The sequence below is a fragment of the Octopus bimaculoides genome, chromosome 17, assembly GCF_001194135.2.
Source record: "Octopus bimaculoides isolate UCB-OBI-ISO-001 chromosome 17, ASM119413v2, whole genome shotgun sequence".
Lineage (NCBI taxonomy): Eukaryota > Metazoa > Mollusca > Cephalopoda > Octopoda > Octopodidae > Octopus > Octopus bimaculoides.
In genome coordinates this window covers 50,338,152-50,357,576 of record NC_068997.1, presented here as the reverse complement: position 1 = coordinate 50,357,576, position 19,425 = coordinate 50,338,152, and the positions used below count along the sequence as shown (strand labels likewise).

The window sequence follows — 19,425 nt, the reverse complement described above, 5'->3', positions numbered from 1 at the left end:
TATGGCTGAATGCCCTTCCAGTTTACAAGTAAGGCTATACTTCCCTATGATCAGGCATGTTTTCATAGAAGATTGGAAACAAACGACACAGCTTACATGATGGTGACTATCAAAACTATCACACAATGTCAAGACAGAGATAGTGAAACACACACACACAATATATATTCAAACTCGTTTCAGTTTCCATCTACCAAATTCACTCTCACAAGGGGTTAGAATACAAAAAGACACTAGCCAAAGGTGTTATGTAATGGGATTGAACCTGAATCCAGGCAGTTGGGAAGCAAACTTCTTACCACACAGCCATGCCTGCACTTCATATATATATAAATTCTTGCTTCAGTCATTGGATAGCAGCCATGCTGGGACAAGACTTTGAAGAGTTTTTGCTTGATTAAACTGACCTCAGCATTTATTTTCATGTTTGGCACTTATTCTATCAATCTCATATTTCCAAACCATTAAGTCACAGAGACAAAAAAAACAAAAAACAAAAAAAAACAAAAACTTGTCAAGTGATGAAACACGAACACACACAACAGGCTTCTGTATAGTTCCTGTTGGCCACATACACTTCAAAGTCACTTGTCCGGGGCTATAGTAGAAGACACCAAGATGGTGAGCAATGAGATTGAACCTGAAATCATGGTGGTTCTACAATGAACCACAGAGCCACGCATGCATTATTACACACACACACACACACAAACTTATGTGGAGTTAAAAATCCCAAGGACCATGGATTCTGCTTTTCCTTTCTCTCAGACCGCCACTAGGATAGTAAAATAAAACAGTTCACTGTGGTTCCACGAAGAGTCAAATATAATATTTCCTCTCATTGCAAAAACCTCTGAGGATTGGCAGATTGATGCACTTACGCAATGACAACCAACGAAATTTAATAGGTTAGACAACATTAGTAAAGTTCTACTGTGAAAGAGTCATTATTATGTCTTGCCATCTTATTAAGGGAACCAAGACTGAAACGTGAGTAGCTCCAGGAAGAAATTTTATTTACCATTTTTAAAAAACTGAACATTACCAAAGCTTCACAGAATAGCTGAGTCTCACACACTAATTGCTGTATATTGTCAACATTCACTTGGAAGATTAAATTAACCCAAGTACCTCCACTCTATATCTCCCCAGGTTAATTTGTACTCCTTAACGTTATATTATTCTGGAATCAGTCCAACTAATTCTGCTCTGTTACCCCTACCAAAAAGCAACTATTCAGCCCTTACATACCCCAAGGCGACAACGTTATCTTTAGTTTTACAACTGCCTTAATTTTCTGTATAACAGCCATACAGAATCATCATACATACATACTTATGAACAAGGTACGTTTGGTGGCGGGTCTCTATTTCAACCAGTCACTGTGACCGTAAATATACTGTCAAGGCTCCATCATAGCCCAAGACGTCTCTGGAACAGCAGAATTTAATTACTTATTTACACCGCATTTGGAGCCAAGCTGGGTCGTGTATGCACAGAATAGCGGGACCTGTTCGTTTCCCCACCTAGATTGACATACACGTCTATATATATTATATACTTAGGTAACATTTACGAAAGTGTAGGCAACCCAGGAATGGTCACAAAAAATTATCTAGACAAAGAGCCGCAGTTAATAGCCGTGCGCTGCTAACAGCATTGTGTCACAACTGATTTGACACCAGTGACTAGTGAGGGAGGGGTGGAGTCAGACACTCACCATCGCTATTAACCCCCTCCTAGCGAAGGGAGAAAAGGGGGGAAAAAGTTGTAAAAAAACAGAAAAAATATCGCAAGAAATTTGGTCCACCACGCAAGGGACTTAATCTATTGTGTGTGTGTGTGTGTAGACGGAATAAGTTTACATAGAAAATCTGGGTTATTTTTATATAATTTTTGTTGCTGTTGAAATAATGAAATTGATTAACGATGGTGCTGAGTGGAAATTATTAATATTAATAATAATTAATGACGTCTATTTACAATGAGATATACGAGGTGGCAAAAAGAGAAAAAGACTGTGAGAAGAAAATAGCTGCGGGAAGCATTGCACGTGGAGTATCGACAAATCCTAATGGTAGATTACCGAGCACAACTACATATGCATTACACACACACACTCGGATATACACACATATATATATCTATCTAATATTATTTATATATATATATATATATATACATACATGTGTGTGTGTGCGTGATGCAATGAAAGAACAGAAGCAGAGAAGTGTGGTTTTATGAAAAAAGAAACTGGCCTTATTGCACCACATGGCCTACTTCTTTGTAACTGAAGCTTGCCAAGTAGACACACGCTTATTTCTATTGTCCAGCCGGCGGAGTAGCCACCGGGAGAACCGATGGTTTTCGGGGGGTTTTTTTACACCCCACCACCACCATCTATATATCCCGTTCTTTATAAAATAGTACGAAAGGGGACAGAGGGTAGATCGATCTCTCAACTCTCCAGATTTTATATATATATATTAGATATATTTCAATGATCACCTTAAGGATCTACGTAAAATTAAGTACCATTAGCGAGTCCAGCAATCTTATATCTGTTTTAAAATTATTACTTATTATCAATGGCAAATATTAAAGGTTTAATAGAATATAATTTCACAGAAGTTATGAAATAAAAGGGATCGACTATCGAAATAGAGAGAGACAGGATTAACAAGCACTGTCTGTAGTCATTTTTAGTTTATAACGGGAAAAATGTAAGTACTTTGCGGACTTAGAATATGAACATATAAATATATATACACATACACACATTCACACGTGTATAAATGCGAGAGTACTGGGTTATATTGGATCACCACCACAGATATTTTGAGATAGATATATGTATTTTAATTTTGTAGTCATCTATTCGTTTTAGGCACTGTGAACCACATACAGAGTAATATGACAAGCCGAACACATGAGAAATATATATATATATATACATATTCACACGCACACACAAGGGGAATACTTCTACGTGATAGGATTAGCGGAATCCAAATTTCAACGTTACCGCATCAAACAAATGGACTGGTCATGGATAGAACACCTTTACTCATAACAGTACTCGATCAAGATTGGCCCGGTGTTAAACTACTACACCAAGCACACACACACACAATCTGTTTAGACAAACACACGCGTGTAGTTTTTGAGGTGAATTTTTCTTATTTTCAACGTTCCGTTTTTCACCCTCTTCGTACCTATCTCTCCTTATACATACATATATATATATAAATAGCTAGATGTGTGTGTGTGTGTATATATATATATATAAATAGCTAGATGTGTGTCTATATATATACATATATACGGTTACATATATAGGATTCACACGAAGACAGTAAGACCACATACATATAGTGTGTCAAATAAATGACACAAAATTTAAAAACCAACAGAAAAAAAACCCTTCGAATCTATCACAAAATATAAGTTAATATTTCACAATATTAACAAAATGAGACAGAAAAAAAACCTGAGAGAGAGAGAGAAGGCCTTAAAAAAATCAAGATAGAGAGAGAAGGAAATGAAAATATATCGGTGAAGAAAGCATGTGTTCTTGCCGTCCAATTAGTGGGTGACAAAACAAGGAACTGTGCCATATGTAAAGCATGTGGTGTTGCTGCTCGTCTTCTATTATTGTGGATTTGAAGTACTTTCCCACTTAGATTCTTTCGGTTCCATCAACCAAGAACTTTCAATGCTGTTCTTGAAACTAAACAGACGAACGATCGGGGTATATATTTAAAGGAACTATAATATATTTCAGTTATCTACATGTGTATGAACGGGTATATATAAATATAGAGACGGATATATATATATATATATATATATATACGAGTATTATATATATACATGGTTGTGTCAGGCTGACTGCGTGTTGGTTGGGAGACCAGTGTTAATTAATTTTGATTTTATTAATTGGTTAATTTAAATGTATGAAAGTAATTTTAAAAATATATATGGGTATGGTTGTAGTTTGAAATTACTGAACTATAATAATGATTATTATTATTATTATTTAGCGGTGATGGTGATAACGATACATGTGCTGCATATATATAAGGGCATATGAGTGTAGAAGACCACAAATTCATGTCTATATATATATGTGGAGAAATATATACATATTAAGTTATATATGTGTGTATATATACAGTTTATATGGAAAGAAGAGGTACGTTGCTTAAAAAAAGTGAATGGAAAAAACTATAAAGGAAAAAGTGAAAATGATAAAAGCTTTACAGAAAGAAAGAGTAAAGGAGAGACGAGAGAGAGAGGAGAAAGAGGATAGATGATAATAGAGAGGGGGACAAGAGAGAATGAGAGAGGGGATTTGAGAGATAGAATGGTGGATATATATATGTGTGTTATTTCTTTACGAAGAAAGGAATTGTTTTAGGCGAAAAAAGTGAAGATTTAATGAGAAGTGGATTGAAGGTATTTTTTCGTTTGTTTAACGTACCATTGACCATGTCGCCGACCATTTTATATTTGGTGACGACTAAATCCTGGGCAGGAGAATTCTCGGTGTCTTCTTTGTCAGCCATGTTGGAAGTATTGAAGAGTTCCAAGTGAAAGGAAGGCGGGAACGACGACGACCAGCCTCACTCTCACCTTCAAACAACAACACCGCCGCCGCCGCCGCATATACGCATACGTACTTTGACACACACACACACACACATTCATACCTACTCATGCACGCACTCACATGTACAGAAATACGTACTGACGCACGCACATACAGACAGATGCGCGCATACACATAAGTAAAGGTACATACACATAGATACATACGGATGCGCGCACAAACACAGACATGTACTGACACCAGAGCACGCACGCACATACATATCTGTACTAACGCGCACACTTACATACTGACAGACGCATAGTCATACAGACGGCTACAAGGCACACATACGTGCTGATCCCTACATATATATATATATACACAGTCCTACCAACATATATATACACTCTCTCCACGCTTCTATTCTTCGTTCATTTTTATCTTGTTACTCGTTGAAATTTCCCTCCTCCTGCACCTCATTTCATTGTACCCCTATTCACCAACACATTCTCTCTCTCTATCTATCTATCTATCTATCAACCTACCTATTTATATTTTACCTTGCTTCCTCGGTTTTCTATTCTCTCACTTTTACTTTTTTTACATTTTCCCTCTCCTAATTCTCTCTCTCTCTCTCTCTCTTTCTTCCCTTTCTATCTCTCCCTCTGTCTGTCTCTTCCCTTTCTATTCCCCCCTCTCTGTGTGTCACTTTCCCTTCCTATCTCCCCTTCTCTCTACACGGTCTATCTCTCCTACTCTCTCTCTAAATTATATCTTTCTCTTCGTTTTCATTTCTTTCCATACCTCTTCTCTTCTCCTCCTCACGCTTTCCCTTTCTCTCTAACTTTTCTTCTCTCTATTTAATTTTTTCTGTCTCTTTCTCCTCCCCCTCTCTCTTTACTACCACACTTTTATTCTTCCCTCTGTCTCTCATTTACACACGTCCCTATTACTATCCTGTTACCCTTCTTCAATACCCCACTCCCTACTTCTCTCTCCCCAGACACACATGCGTGTCCAAGTCGCCCGTGCGTTCCCTTATTTCATCCAGGACCCGCTTTTATTGTCTACCACTGTTTTCACAAGTCACATTTTGTTTATGATTCCTTATATACCAACCCAAGACCCCTGCAGCCCTCTCTATTTTCCCTATCGCTGTGGCCCTTTTGTCCCCTCCCTACTTCACCCTGTCCTGTCACTCACCCCATCAGATGCAAGATCACTTTTCTATGCCCTCCCCTTTTTATTCTTTAGAATTTAGTTTCACTTTTTCTTTTTCTATTCTCCCCCTCCCCTCCCCTCTCTATATATTCTTTTATTTGTTTCAGTCATTTGACTGCGGCCATGCTGAAGCACCAAGGACTTATTCTTTGTAAGCCTAGTACTTATTTTATTGGTTCTTTATGCCGAACCGCTAAGTTACGAGGAACATAAGCACACCACCATCGGTTGTCAAGCGATGTTGAGGTGGGGGGGGAGTACAAACACAGACACATAAACACACACACACACACATATATATATACGACGGACTACCAAATCCTCTCACAAGGCTTTGGTCGGCCCGGGGCTATAGTAGAAGACACCTGCCCAAAGTGTCACACTGTGGGACTGAACCCGGAACCATGTGGTTGGTAAGCAAGCTACTTACCACACAGCCACTCCTGCGCCTATATATATACTTATCTATTTATTTCTGTACCTCTCTATCTTCCTATGTGTGTATATACTTTGATAAGTACGGTGAACGAAACTTTCGACCCTTGAGTCACTTCCTAACATCTGTCGAATCAAAATATATTGTACACACAAACACACGTATATGTATAAATATGTGTGTGTGTGTGTAACACGTTTCAGCTGGGGAGTTACAGCCATGCTGGGGCACCGCTGTTAACTTTGAGAGATTATTTCAGCCTGACGAGACAGGTTCGTTTGACAAGCCTTGAAGACTCTGAGTCAAATGGTTATTAATCCTTCAACATTCAAGTTATTCTGTCAAATGTAATGTATATTTATTTACTCTGTTTTGGATATTAATCATACATTATCTTGTAGCTTTGTGATTTAAATGGTGTCATCGTCATCGTCATCATCATCGTTTAACGTCCGTTTTCCATGCTGGCATGGGTTGGACGGTTCGACTGGGGTCTGGGAAGCCAGGAGGCTGCACCATGCTCCAGTCTGATCAGGCAGTGTTTCTACGGCTGGATGCCCTTCCTAACGGCAACCACTCCAAAAGCGTAGTGGGTGCCTTTTACATGCCACCGGCATGGGGGCCAATCAAGGCGGCACTGGCACCGACCACGTTTGGATGGTGCTTTTTATGTGCCACTGGCACAGGAGCCAAGCGTGGCAAGGGGCCTGGCATCGACCACGTTTGGATGGTGCTTTTTAAATGTCACTGGCACAGGAGCCAAGGGGGCTGGCATCGACCATGTTCGGATGGTGCTTTTTACGTGCCACCACAACAGGGAGCCAGAGAAGCGGCGCTGGCATCAACCACAATTTCCATTTAATTGTGGTTTAATGAGAAGCCAAACCTGGCCAATTTGAATGTAAAACAAGTAGAATATTTCAGCTTGATATGGTCAGTTGAAAGGCTAAAGGGTTAAATAATACAGCATGTTTAAAAAGTCTCTCCGCAGTGAATTTTTTCCATCCTGCCCATCACTGTGGCGCTACTCCAAGAGTTTTTCAGTGAACGGATTATTTCAAAGGGACTTTAGCCACCAAGATCAGCTTATTTATCACTGTGAAACTTTTTTTCTGTGGAACAAGTAAAGGATCAGTGTACAAGAATTACCTGAAAACCATTCAATACTTACTGTGGAGAGACTTTTTGAACAGCCTGTATGTGTAACTCCTACCGCATGTATGTGTTAAGCATGAATTTTCTTTTGTTTGTCCATTCACACTCATTCATATTATATATGCGTGTGTGTATAGTGAATATAAGGGGTTATAATCCAAGCTGTGTCTGTATACACACACACACACACATTAATGATATGACTAGGAAGGTCAATCACAATGACCTTTTTGTGTGCAAAGTTTGTGACAGACCACGGCTTTCGTTTGCTGGGCTCAAATCTCATTTGTGGACCCATGAAAAATGAACCTCCACCAACTATTCTGCCTATATGTCTGTGCACATCTTTCAATGCCATGTATACCATTAGGTCTGCAAATCTAATGGAGTCGTCAAAAGACATTTTAAGATCTACAAAGATCGGAACTTAACTGCTGCTCTCAGTGGTCCAAATTGGATATGCAATCTATGTGGATGTCTGTTTCAAAACATGGTCTGCTTTAAAAAGCCACATCAGACGCCATGATGGATCTAAAGTGCAAGAGGTGGTCAGACTCTGCATAAGGAGTACACAACCACCAGGTATATATGACAAGCTTCTTTCAGTCTCTGCCTATGAAATCCGCTCAAAAAGGCTGTAGTTGACCTTCAGCTATAGTAGAAGACACTTGTCCAAGATGCCACACTCTGGGATTGAACCCTGAACCTTCATGGTTGGGAAACAAGCTTCTTAATCAAACAGAAAGTCAGCAATGTTTTTATGAATAAGACAGACATAGATATTTAAGAAGTGCAAGGTTTAGAGTGAAATGAGATTAATATAATCTGCAGGCTGTATAATGTGGGCCAACTTGCAAGGCTGATCACAAAATAGTGTGTGTGTGTGCGCGCGTGTATAATCATGATCTTCATCATCATCACCACTCTTGCTGCTGTCATCATTATCATCATCATCATCCTCATCACCACCATCATCATCAGTATCACCATCATCACCACTGTTATTTTCCCGTCCTTTTTTCCATACTTGCGTGGTTCAATCAGGGGTCCACTGAGGAAGGGGTTTTCTGTGGGTGAGCGCTCTTCCTGTTGCTAACCCTGACTTTTTTTTCCCTAGCAAGATAATATTTCCCTCCCCACCCTGCCATGACCAGTCATGTTTTCATGGAATAGTGCTGCTTGCATAACAGTGACACTCGTTTACAATTATCACAAAATATCAAGACAAGAAGGCACAAACACACACACATACCAATATACATTTTGAATGTTGTCTGGATCTTAAAAACTCCAGATGCAAAGGTCCTGAGGAAATCTGATATCCTGAGTATTGAGGCAATGGTGCACAAGCACCGGTTACATGTAAAAGCACCCAATACACTCTTGGAGTGATTGGCATTAGGAAGGGCATCCAGCCATAGAAAACATGTCAAATCAGACTAAAGTCTGGTGCAGTCCCTCAGTTTGCCAGCCTTGGTCAAACCGTCCAGCCATGCCAGCATGGACAATGGATATTAAATGTTGATGGTGAGGAGAAAATAAAGGAATTTGCAACCACAGGTAGGCTGTGAGGAGAGCTTAGAGAATCAGGTAAATATCCTTTAGAAGAGGGAAAAAAGTGGTACAGGCAGTAGTTAATCACTGTCACAACATGATTGGACAGCTAGAGCAACACACAATGGTCAGCTAACATCATAACAGCAACTACTATCATACCTGGTCCCAGAATAATAAGCTTCGAAGTATCTCACGGTTTGTTGTTCATAGTAACGACATCTTGGTGTTTATAATAAAAAAAATCTCTATTAGATTTCAGTGTTCTTTATTATAACAGGTCTATGATGGGCAAGCGAAATATGTGGTTCACAGGCTGTATGCGAGTTTTTCAAACACATGTAAGGCCCATGAGTGGAGCAACTGGAGGTTTAAAAATGGGGAACGCCCACCCCAAATTTTTAATAATAAAAATAATCAATAACGACTTAATTAATAAAAATAGGATTATTGATGAGCAAATAAAAAGTTTTAAAAGATTTTTGCCAAATAATAAAGAACTGATATGACAGAAATCTTTGTTGTAAATATGTGTTGAAAGATATGTGGCCCCATGACAACATGTATGTGAGCAATGTGACCCACAGACACACTCCTTAGTTGACAACATCAGTTGTTTAGCCCTCGGTCAAGCTTGGTTGAGTAGACTTGTCCTTTAGCCCCTGTCAACCATGACTAAACAGACCAACAACGAAAGCAGCATTTCAGCTGTGAGGGTCTCACCATCTTTTCAGACGCAGTGCATCAAATGTATTCTAATGTATCCTTCCATTTTTATAAAACAACATGTGTGTGTTGAGAGGAATTTGACTGCTGTTTCTAGTATCTTCATGTAGAAGGTTTTTAGTTGACCTATCTAGTAACCACTAATGATTCCATTCCAAAATCTTTCAGTCTCATGTTTTATTTAATGTATATTTTCTTACTGAAACTATTCCATTCATTAGATGCTATTTGTAGCAGATCAAAATGCTTTATATTTTGTTGCTATAAAGGGATTCGGGCCATCTTCATCTTCATCATCACCGCTGCAATTGTCATTACCATTGTGGCACCCCCACCATCATCATTAGTAGTAATAGCCTCCTCCTCCAGGCTATTCTCGTCCTCGTCATCTTCACCCTCATCACCACCACCATTATTACCAGCCTCCTCCTCATCATCATCATCGTCACCATTATCGCAACCTCCATCACCACCATCATCATCCTTTCAATCTTAACCATAATTAGCCTCCTTCTCCTTTCCATCGTCCTAATATTCATTTGTCTTACCTGGAAGGTCCATGGTCCCTCTACATCACCTTCACACCTCTCCTTCCCACAACACCTCATCCGTTCAGGCTCCAAACTTTTTACGTGGCAAATTTAACCCTTTATTCCTATGACTTTTTAGACCTTTTCCCCCTATTCCAGACCCCTTTCCCTACTTTCCTTACATCCAACTTTTACCCCCAAACAGAGTAAATTCCTTGATGAGAGAACCAAAAGCGTTCCTGAACTAATGGGAGGTAATCACGGCTAGTCTTGTGATACTATAATTATCTCCCTTGCAACTAATTTTCGCCAACCAAACGAATCAATCAATCTAGCAGTTCTCTCGCGGATTATCGATGGTTTTTCTTTTCTGTCTGTCTCGTAACGATTAATGAATTGATTTATTGATTGTTATAGAATTGAATTAATTCTTTATAGATATATTTCTATATCTATGATATATACAATATGTTCGTTATATATGCGTATGAAGTGTTATAAAGAATACATTTTATATAAATGCAGATTTTAAGAGTATAATGGGAGTACACAAAATTCTACCCTGTTTTACACTTTACACATATTTAAACATATGGAGGCTTATTTTTATCGCAGGTGCCACTGATTTGTGCGTGTGCGTGCGTCCACTGACTAGTGCGAGTGCACACATTGGGTCCACTCTTCTTAAGTAGTAACAAGCCCTTTACACACACACACACATACATATATACATACATACATACATGTATATATGTATGTATATATATATATATATATATATATATATATATATATATATATATATATATATTGACTAGCTCCTGTGCTGGTGGCACATAAAAAGCACCATCTGAACGTTGCCAATGCCAGTACCCCCACTGACTGGCTCCTATACTGGTGGCACGTAAAAAGCACCATCCGAATGTGATCGATGCCAGTCCCGCCTGACTGGCTCCTGACCCGGTAGCATGTAAAAAGCATCCACTACACTCTCAAAGTGATTGGCATTAGGAAGGGCATTCATCTGTAGAAACTCTGCCAGATCAGATTGGAGCCTGGTGCAGCCGCTGGCTCTCCAGACCTCAGTCAAACCGTACAACCCATGCCAGCATGGAAAATGGACGTTAAACGACGATGAAATGTCAATTACCTACAATCCACTCTAAATTTGTTCTCTACTGAGGAGTGCAAAGTAATCTTCGTTACAGAGCATGAAATAATACATTTCTCCCCCTTGTAAACATAAATAAATAAATAATAATAACAATATTAATAATAATAATAATAACCCAGAAGTAGTTGTATGCTGTCAACTTAATGTGACAGTCCCCTGAAGGGAATAATACTACTGTTGATTAGACCTAGGAAGGTCTATTATTTATGTAAACATTTATTTAGAAATAATACATGTCTCCCCCTTGTAGTAAACATAAGGACACAGGAAATGTGTCAAGGCTGACAGAAAGCAGTGCTGCTTCCTAGGGCTAAATAGCAGTAGTATTATTCCCTTCAGGGGACTGTCACATTAAGTTGACAGCATACAACTACTTCAGGGTTATTATTATTATTATTATTTATTCATTCATTCATTTATTGACTTTTTATTAGATATGATGCAATCTTATAGCAGGATAACCTCACCTTTTCTAGCATTGACCACTCAATTACAGAGTAGAGGTTCACATATTTAATGTCGGGAGAACCAAAACATCTCAGAAATAATTATGTAATGAGGAGAGGACACTGTAAAGCTCAATGAATAAATATTAATTTAATCCCATCAGCAAATATGGGAGACAACTCCAAACATATTTATGCCTAATGAGACCTCCTCAGTGTCGTATAGTTCACATCATACTTGCTGGTTTTGTGGTGAGGAAGACACTGAATAGAATCATTGTATTCAAATCTCGGGAGAAACACGAAGCTTAAATACATTGGGAAAATCAATTTAATTTTTGATGTTTTGTTATTTAAATAAGGGGATGTAACTTGTTCTGAAACCCTCGTAGTCGAGACAGAGTTATGTACCTTACCATACTCGGGTCCACTGTGATGAAAGTATTAGTGAAACTTTGGCTCCCAGCCTTGCATTTTCTAGAGGACATAGTTACTCTACTTGCGAGAAATAGCAGCTAAATCTCTCACAGATTATACCTTAGCATGTTAAAAAAGATGAAACTTGATGGTGTAGTCTCAATATATTATATACGAATAAAAGACAGGATGGCCACGACTGGAATGTATTTGATCTCACATCTGATGGATTAGTGCTGAGCTAGTCAACTGGAGATACACACACACACATATGTATATGCATATATACATACAGACACGCACACATACATATACGTACATAGATTCAGACACATACACATACATGTATATATGTTCTTTTATTGGTTTCACTCATTTGACTGTGGCCATGCTGGAGAACCGCCTTTAGTCGAACAAATCGACCCCAGGACTTATTCTTTGTAAGCCTAGTACTTTTCTATCGGTCTCTTTTGCTGAACCACTAAGTTACGCACTAGCATCGGTTGTCAAACGATGGTGGGGGGGACAAACACAGACACATACATACATATATATATATATAGGAAGGGCATCCAGCTGTAGAAACTCTGCCAAATCAGATTGGAGGCTGGTGCTGCCATCCGGTTTCACCAGTCCTCAGTCAAATCGTCCAACCCATGCTAGCATGGAAAGCGGACGTTAAACGATGATGATGATGATGATACTACAGGCTTCTTTCAGTTTCCATCTACCAGATCTACACACAAGGCTTTGGTCGGCCTGAGGCCATAGTAGAAGACACTTGCCTAAGGTGCCATGCAGTGGGACTGAACCCGGAACCATGTGGTTGGTAAGCAAGCTATATATATATATGTTTTGGGCAGTCGTGCCAACTTGTCTCTGAGCAGCAGATTTGCAGGTTATATCCCAGCCTCCCTGACAGCTGTGAAGGGTGCTGGTGGCCGAGTTGGCTGCTCAAGCCAAGAGTGGTATGGAAGAGCCAGGGGCATTTATTGCAGGTCAGAGTTGGTGGGAGACGAAGAAGTGCCAGGTATTCTTTGTGCCCTCATCATCTGATCTCTACCCTGCATTTTGACGTCCACCATTTTTCATCAGGTCTGTCTCCTTGACAATGAATATATTAATGGGGGAACTTCATTGTCATCATCATCATCATCTGTCCTTCACTCAGGGAGAGAATGTGTGTGTGTGTGGTTGTGGTGGGTTAGTCTCTCTTTTCCCAATGCATTCTCCTCGTTCAGTAACCTCCTATAGCAACAATCATTCCAAAACATTTTCTTTCATCTTGGCATTAGTGAAGATAAGAGCATTTCTGTCCTTCCATACACGTTTCCTCCAATGACATCTTGACTTTCACAGACACACTGCTCTGTGATCAAGACCACTTTGTGACTCTGACTACCCTCATTGCGAAACATTGGCAAACATCTTGTTTCCAGCCTCTTGTTGAGCTATCTCTTTACCCGATTCCAAGATTCTACTCTAGCTGATGTTATTTCTTGCCTCCTTACTTTCTTCTAATCTTTCCAGGAGTGAAGCCACATGGCATAGTGGTTAGGATATTCAGCTCATGACCATAAGGCTGTGAGTTCAATTCCTGGTGCTGTGTTGTGTCCTTGAGCAAAACACTTTATGTCATATTTCTCTAGTCCACTCAGCTGGCAAAAATGAGTTGTACTTTTAATTCAAATGGGGCCAGCCTTGTCACATTGTGTGCGATGCTGAATCAATCAGAACTACTTTAACCCTTTCGTTACCAACCTGGCTGAAACTGGCTCTGGTTCTGAGTACAAATGTCTTGTTTCCATAAGTTTTGAATTAAAATCTTCCACCAAACCTTAGTCACAATTTATGTTCTTAACACTAGCTGAATGATAACTAAGTTATTTTACTAAATTCTTTGTTATATTTAAAGTAATTGAAAGAAAAACAGAGAGCATTTCAAAATAAATACAGTAACGAAAGGGCTAGAGATACATGTGTCTGTGGAGTGCTCAGCCACTTGAACATTAATTTCCTGAGCAGGCAGTTCCATTGATCAAATCAACTGGAACTCTTGTCGTTGTAACCAATGGAGTGTCAGAGAGAGAAAGAGAGAGGCATTAAAACGTCTGATGTCAAATAAGTCAGCATTGAAATAGTGTTGCCAAGAAAAGGTGGCACCCAAATGGCTGTGCTAAAACATTTCATACCCCCTCTATACACTTGTTTATAGTGAGTGGTACATTCTTCCCTCCAGAGAAAGACTGAATATTCACAACCAATGTGGCAAGCTGGCAAAATCGTTAGCACGCCTGGTGAAATGCCTAGCGCTATGCCAATGTTGATGGCTGAAATCCTGAAGTTTTATACCTGATGGGATGAGAAGAGCTTCCGATGGCATGCGAGTGCTTTTGCAACTGGAACAAAGAAGTTTGTGCAATCATTTTGTATGTGTGCATGTGTGTGTGTGTGTTTATATAATATCATCTGGGTAATAAACTTATAACATGCATTTTAAAGCTCCTCTACAGTTATCGGCTATCATATGCAGTCACACAGCAGGGATAATCCTTTTACTGGATATGCATGTGGAAATCTGTTAGTGTATGCAGAATTCATAAAAAAAAAGAAGATTATAATACAAGAAATTATGATACAAGAAGTCCGTTCATTCCATTATCTTGTATTATAATTTTATACATACATACATACATACATCATCATCATCGTTTAATGTCCGCTTTCCATGCTAGCATGGGTTGGACAATTGGACTGAGGACGGGTGAAACTGGATGGCAACACCAGGCTATATATATTTGTGTAGGTAAATATGCTTGTGTGATTGATTGCTTTGCATTCATGAACCCCACTAAGAAAATGAATACTCACTATGCTAAATGCATTATTATTATTATTATTATTTGCCAGATCATATGGAAGTTAGTGTAACATGTATTCTGAGAAATACCAGTGAAGTCTCCCTCAAACCACATCCTATTGTCAGACAAGAAAGAGGTGGAGAAACAGCAGTAAACGTAGCAGTCTGCCTGTCTCTCCCTGGAATGCTGTCAGTTATGCACACAGCAGAGAAGACAGTAGTGTTGCACAGTATCAAAGCTTCAAATACCTAGCTGAATGCACACTTGGAATTTTTTGGTAGATGCTGTCACTCACAAAAGTATTTATTAAAATTTTGGCAGCATATCATCATCATCATCACCACCAAACTAGATATAAAAAACAAATTAATCTTTCAGCATTTAAACTGGCCATATCCAGCAAAAATATTCTGTTTTATGTTCAAATTGGGCAGATCCAATGTTTCAAACCAACACTACAATACAATATATATAACACTACTAAATAAATAAATACAGATCTATATTTAAGGGATGAGGAATTATGTACATTATTTACATTTGATGGATATAATGACAACATAAAAAAATACCTTAGGAATGAGAACCCAGGTTTGAAATTTCCCCAAGACACCTGATGAAGGCTGGAGGGTATATCAGCCGAAATGTTGCGTTAACAACAAACAAGATGAGGACAAATATCCGTCAAATGTAAATAATGAACACACCACCTAGTCGAAGAATTAAAACCATGATTTTGTAATCGTTAGCGCAACACCTTAAATACTAGGCTATGCATCCTTACACACATATAATGGCTGTAATTTGATTGTAAGCAGTGACATCAATTGATTGTTATCTTAAACATGAGCAGAAGTAGTATATATTATCTTTTACTTGTTTCAGCCATTGGGTTGGATTGAAGCCATGCTGGGGCAACACTTTGTAGGCCTTCAGTCAAATGAATTGACCCTGGGGGACAAAGAAATACACATGTATACAACAGGCTTCTTTCAGTTTACATCAATCAAATCCATTCAAAAAGTTTCGGTTGGTCTGGAGCTATAGTGGAAGACACTTGCCCAAGGTGCCATGGGACTGAACCCAGAACCATATGGCCAAGGAGCAAACTTCTAACCACACCACCATATCAGGAAATTGTCCGTTTGGACAAGCTGCCTTTAATTCCTTTAACTTTGCCAGTCAATGTCATACAAGAGTTATTTTATTTTCATTTTATATTTTTTATAGTGAAGGAACATGGCTCAGTGGTTGAAGCGTTGGGCTCACTATCATGAGGTAGTGAATTCGATAACTGGACTGGGCAGTGTGTTGTGTTCTTGAGCAAGACACTTTATTTCACATTGCTCCACTTCACTCGGCTGTAGAAATGAGTTGCAACATCACTGGTGCCAAGCTATATTCAGCCTTTGTTTTTCCCTTGGATAAGATCATTGGTTAGAAGAGGGGAGGCTGGTATGCATGGGCGACTGCTGGTCTCCCATAAACAACCTTGCCTGGACTTGTGATGACAAATATATGCTGAAGATATGGAGGCCAGCAAAGTCCACTTTACTTCAAGGCATTATCATGACTTGAACTCAGCTCTGCAAGCCAACAAAACACTAGTAAATTATACAGTGTCCCCACTGCTTACAATGATGAGCGTTAGCTAACTGTAGTTCCCATTTACAGTGCAATAAAGCAGAGACAGTTAAATGTCTTAGCTATGGTGTAATGAGAGTGGTGGCTAAAGTACTGTAGATCCTTTGGTTGACTGGTCAATGTGCTTTTTGACTATCAACTACACTTCTATACACACACACACACTCATACATGAAGGAGTGAGCAAACAAATGAAAAAAAAACACAAAGCAGCCCTCAACACATTTAGCTGTTGTTATATATACTTAATTACAGCTTGACTCAGCATCACATTAAAGTTTCATGTGTAGAACAAGTCCACATCATCAGATACTCTGAGTCAGGGTCATGCATAATTAATGACCATTTTATTTTATTTTGGGGTTTTATTTTCGGATAAATTTAGAATACCATCGGTTGTCAAGCGATGTTTTTTTTTTTTGGGGGGGGGGAACACAGATACACAGACATACATACACACACACACATATATATATATGTGACGGGCTTCTTTCAGTTTCCACCTACCAAATCCACACACAAGGCTTTGGCCAGCCCGAGGCTATAGTAGAAGACACTTGCCCAAGGTGCCGCGCAGTGGGACTGAACACGGAACCATGTGGTTTGTAAGCAAGCTACCTACCACACAGCCACTCCTACATGACTATATTTCTGTCACTGGTGTGTGTGTGTGTGTGTGGTTGTAAGAAAGGTATACACTCATCAGCATAATTGCTTTAACAATACAGAAACAAGCAAATTGCAAAAAAAAAAAAAAAAAAAAAAAAAGAGAGAGAGAAAATACTGAAAAGAAAACCAAAGATTAAACCCTACATCACTGTATAGACAAGGCCATCAGATGTTACACACTGCTGGTCACAATGCGATTACTTTTCTTTCTTGGTTGTGATTTCCTTTTTCATCTTGGCCCAAATTGTTTAACCCTTTTATTACCATATTTTTGTAGAGATGCTCTGTGATTCTTTCACTTAATTTTAAATATAACAAAGAATTTAGTAAAATAACTAAGTTATCATTCAGCTAGTATTAGGAACATAAATTGTGACTAAGGTTTGGTGGGAGATTTTAATTCAGAACTTATGAAAACAAGGCATTTGTACTGGAGAGCCAGAGGTGGTTTCAGACGGGTTGGTATCAAAAGGGTTAAATTATCTTGTCATCATTGTGGAGGCATTTTGAGTGGCCTTTTCTGAGCTCTTAGATACAACCTGGTAGCTGCATGGGCCCGTCTGTTGTTTGTGAACCTTGCGACATGTCTGGTCCAATGTAACTTGTGCTTTTGGTATTCTGCGATTATGTCGTCCACTCTGTACCGTTCTCAAACGAGTTCATTTTTGAATATGCTCTTGCAATAATATTCCGTGGCCCTTTGCATCATAGCCAATGAAAACATACATAACCTATTAAAAAGGAATTAATGTTAACCATAAGTCCACTCCTAAAAAATAAAAAAAATAAAAATAAAGGGAAACTTTAGTGTGCTTCCCTTATCCGTTAAGGTTCAAAATGGCTGTTAATAAAGATCGGATTTAGATATCCTGGTTCTATTCACAAGTTGTCTTGACCGATCCCATGGATGTTGTTTTTTATGGCATCAACTCCATATATTCTGTATTAAGAACAAAAAAATACAAAATGGTTTTAGCGAAATTTTTATTCTTTTTAATATATTTCAATCTATTTAACCATATCCAAGGGGGTATTTTTAAAGAATGACAAAAGGATCTTTTATTTAAAAAAAAAAAGTTTTTTCTTCTTTTTCTCTTTTTTTTTTTTTCCAAGTTTTAATTATTATTTTTTTTGTCCTTTTTAAATAAATCCAGTACGCTGCGTCTGTATTTTTTTTGGGAAATAACTGCTAACAATTGAAAAAAAAAAAAAAAAAAAAAAAAAATAAACAATGCAGTCACCATTGAAACAAAGCATTCAAAAAAATTTGCTTTGCTTTGGTTACTGTCGGTGAGAGATAGATATAGATAGATAGATAGATAGATAGAGAGAGTGAAAGAGACAGATAGAAACGAAAATATACATATATACATACACATACATACATATATATATACATACATTTATAACATATATGTATACATATATATATACACATATACAAATATATACATATATATACATATATATTGAGATATATGTCCAATTGAATTAATACTGGTAAAGATTGGAGTATATGAGTAAGTAGCATTTCTATAGAGACTGGACTTACAAGGAGATTTTTTTTAAAAAAAAAATGTACATTTTTCGAACCTAAAGAATTCAGTTTTTTGGTGTATTTTTTTTTTTTTTTTTTTTGTCTAATTTCAACAAAGTGATGAATCAAAATCGTTATGGGAAGTTCTACGGTATATCGACCTACATTGAGTTGCCCACCTTCAACAGAGTTTTACTTCAATTGTTTTTAATGGCTACGTAAATCTACAGGTCACCATTTCTCAACACCATGCATCACTAACCAAGTCAGAAACTGTAGCGAAATTTTGTATTCCCCAGACATGAAATGGCAAAGAAGAAGAAGAAGAAGAAAAAGAAAAAAAAAACGAATAAGGAAGGATGAAAAAGAACCCTTAAAAGGACAAAAAACAATGGAATCTAAATGAAAAACATGTATATATAAATATATATATGTATATATAAATATATATATGTATATAT

At 38.2% G+C, this 19,425-nt stretch overlaps 1 protein-coding gene across 1 annotated transcript in view; it reads right to left on the bottom strand.

The window, feature by feature from the left end:
* The window catches only part of LOC106881590 (proliferation-associated protein 2G4), a 28,623-nt gene extending 23,985 nt beyond the window's left edge, over window positions 1-4,638 (bottom strand). The window contains exon 1 of the mRNA XM_052973906.1: window positions 4,484-4,638. Coding sequence (XP_052829866.1) covers window positions 4,484-4,568 — 85 coding nt within the window. The 5' untranslated portion in view covers window positions 4,569-4,638. The remainder of the gene's footprint in view (window positions 1-4,483) is intronic.
* Window positions 4,639-19,425: the final 14,787 nt, after the last annotated feature.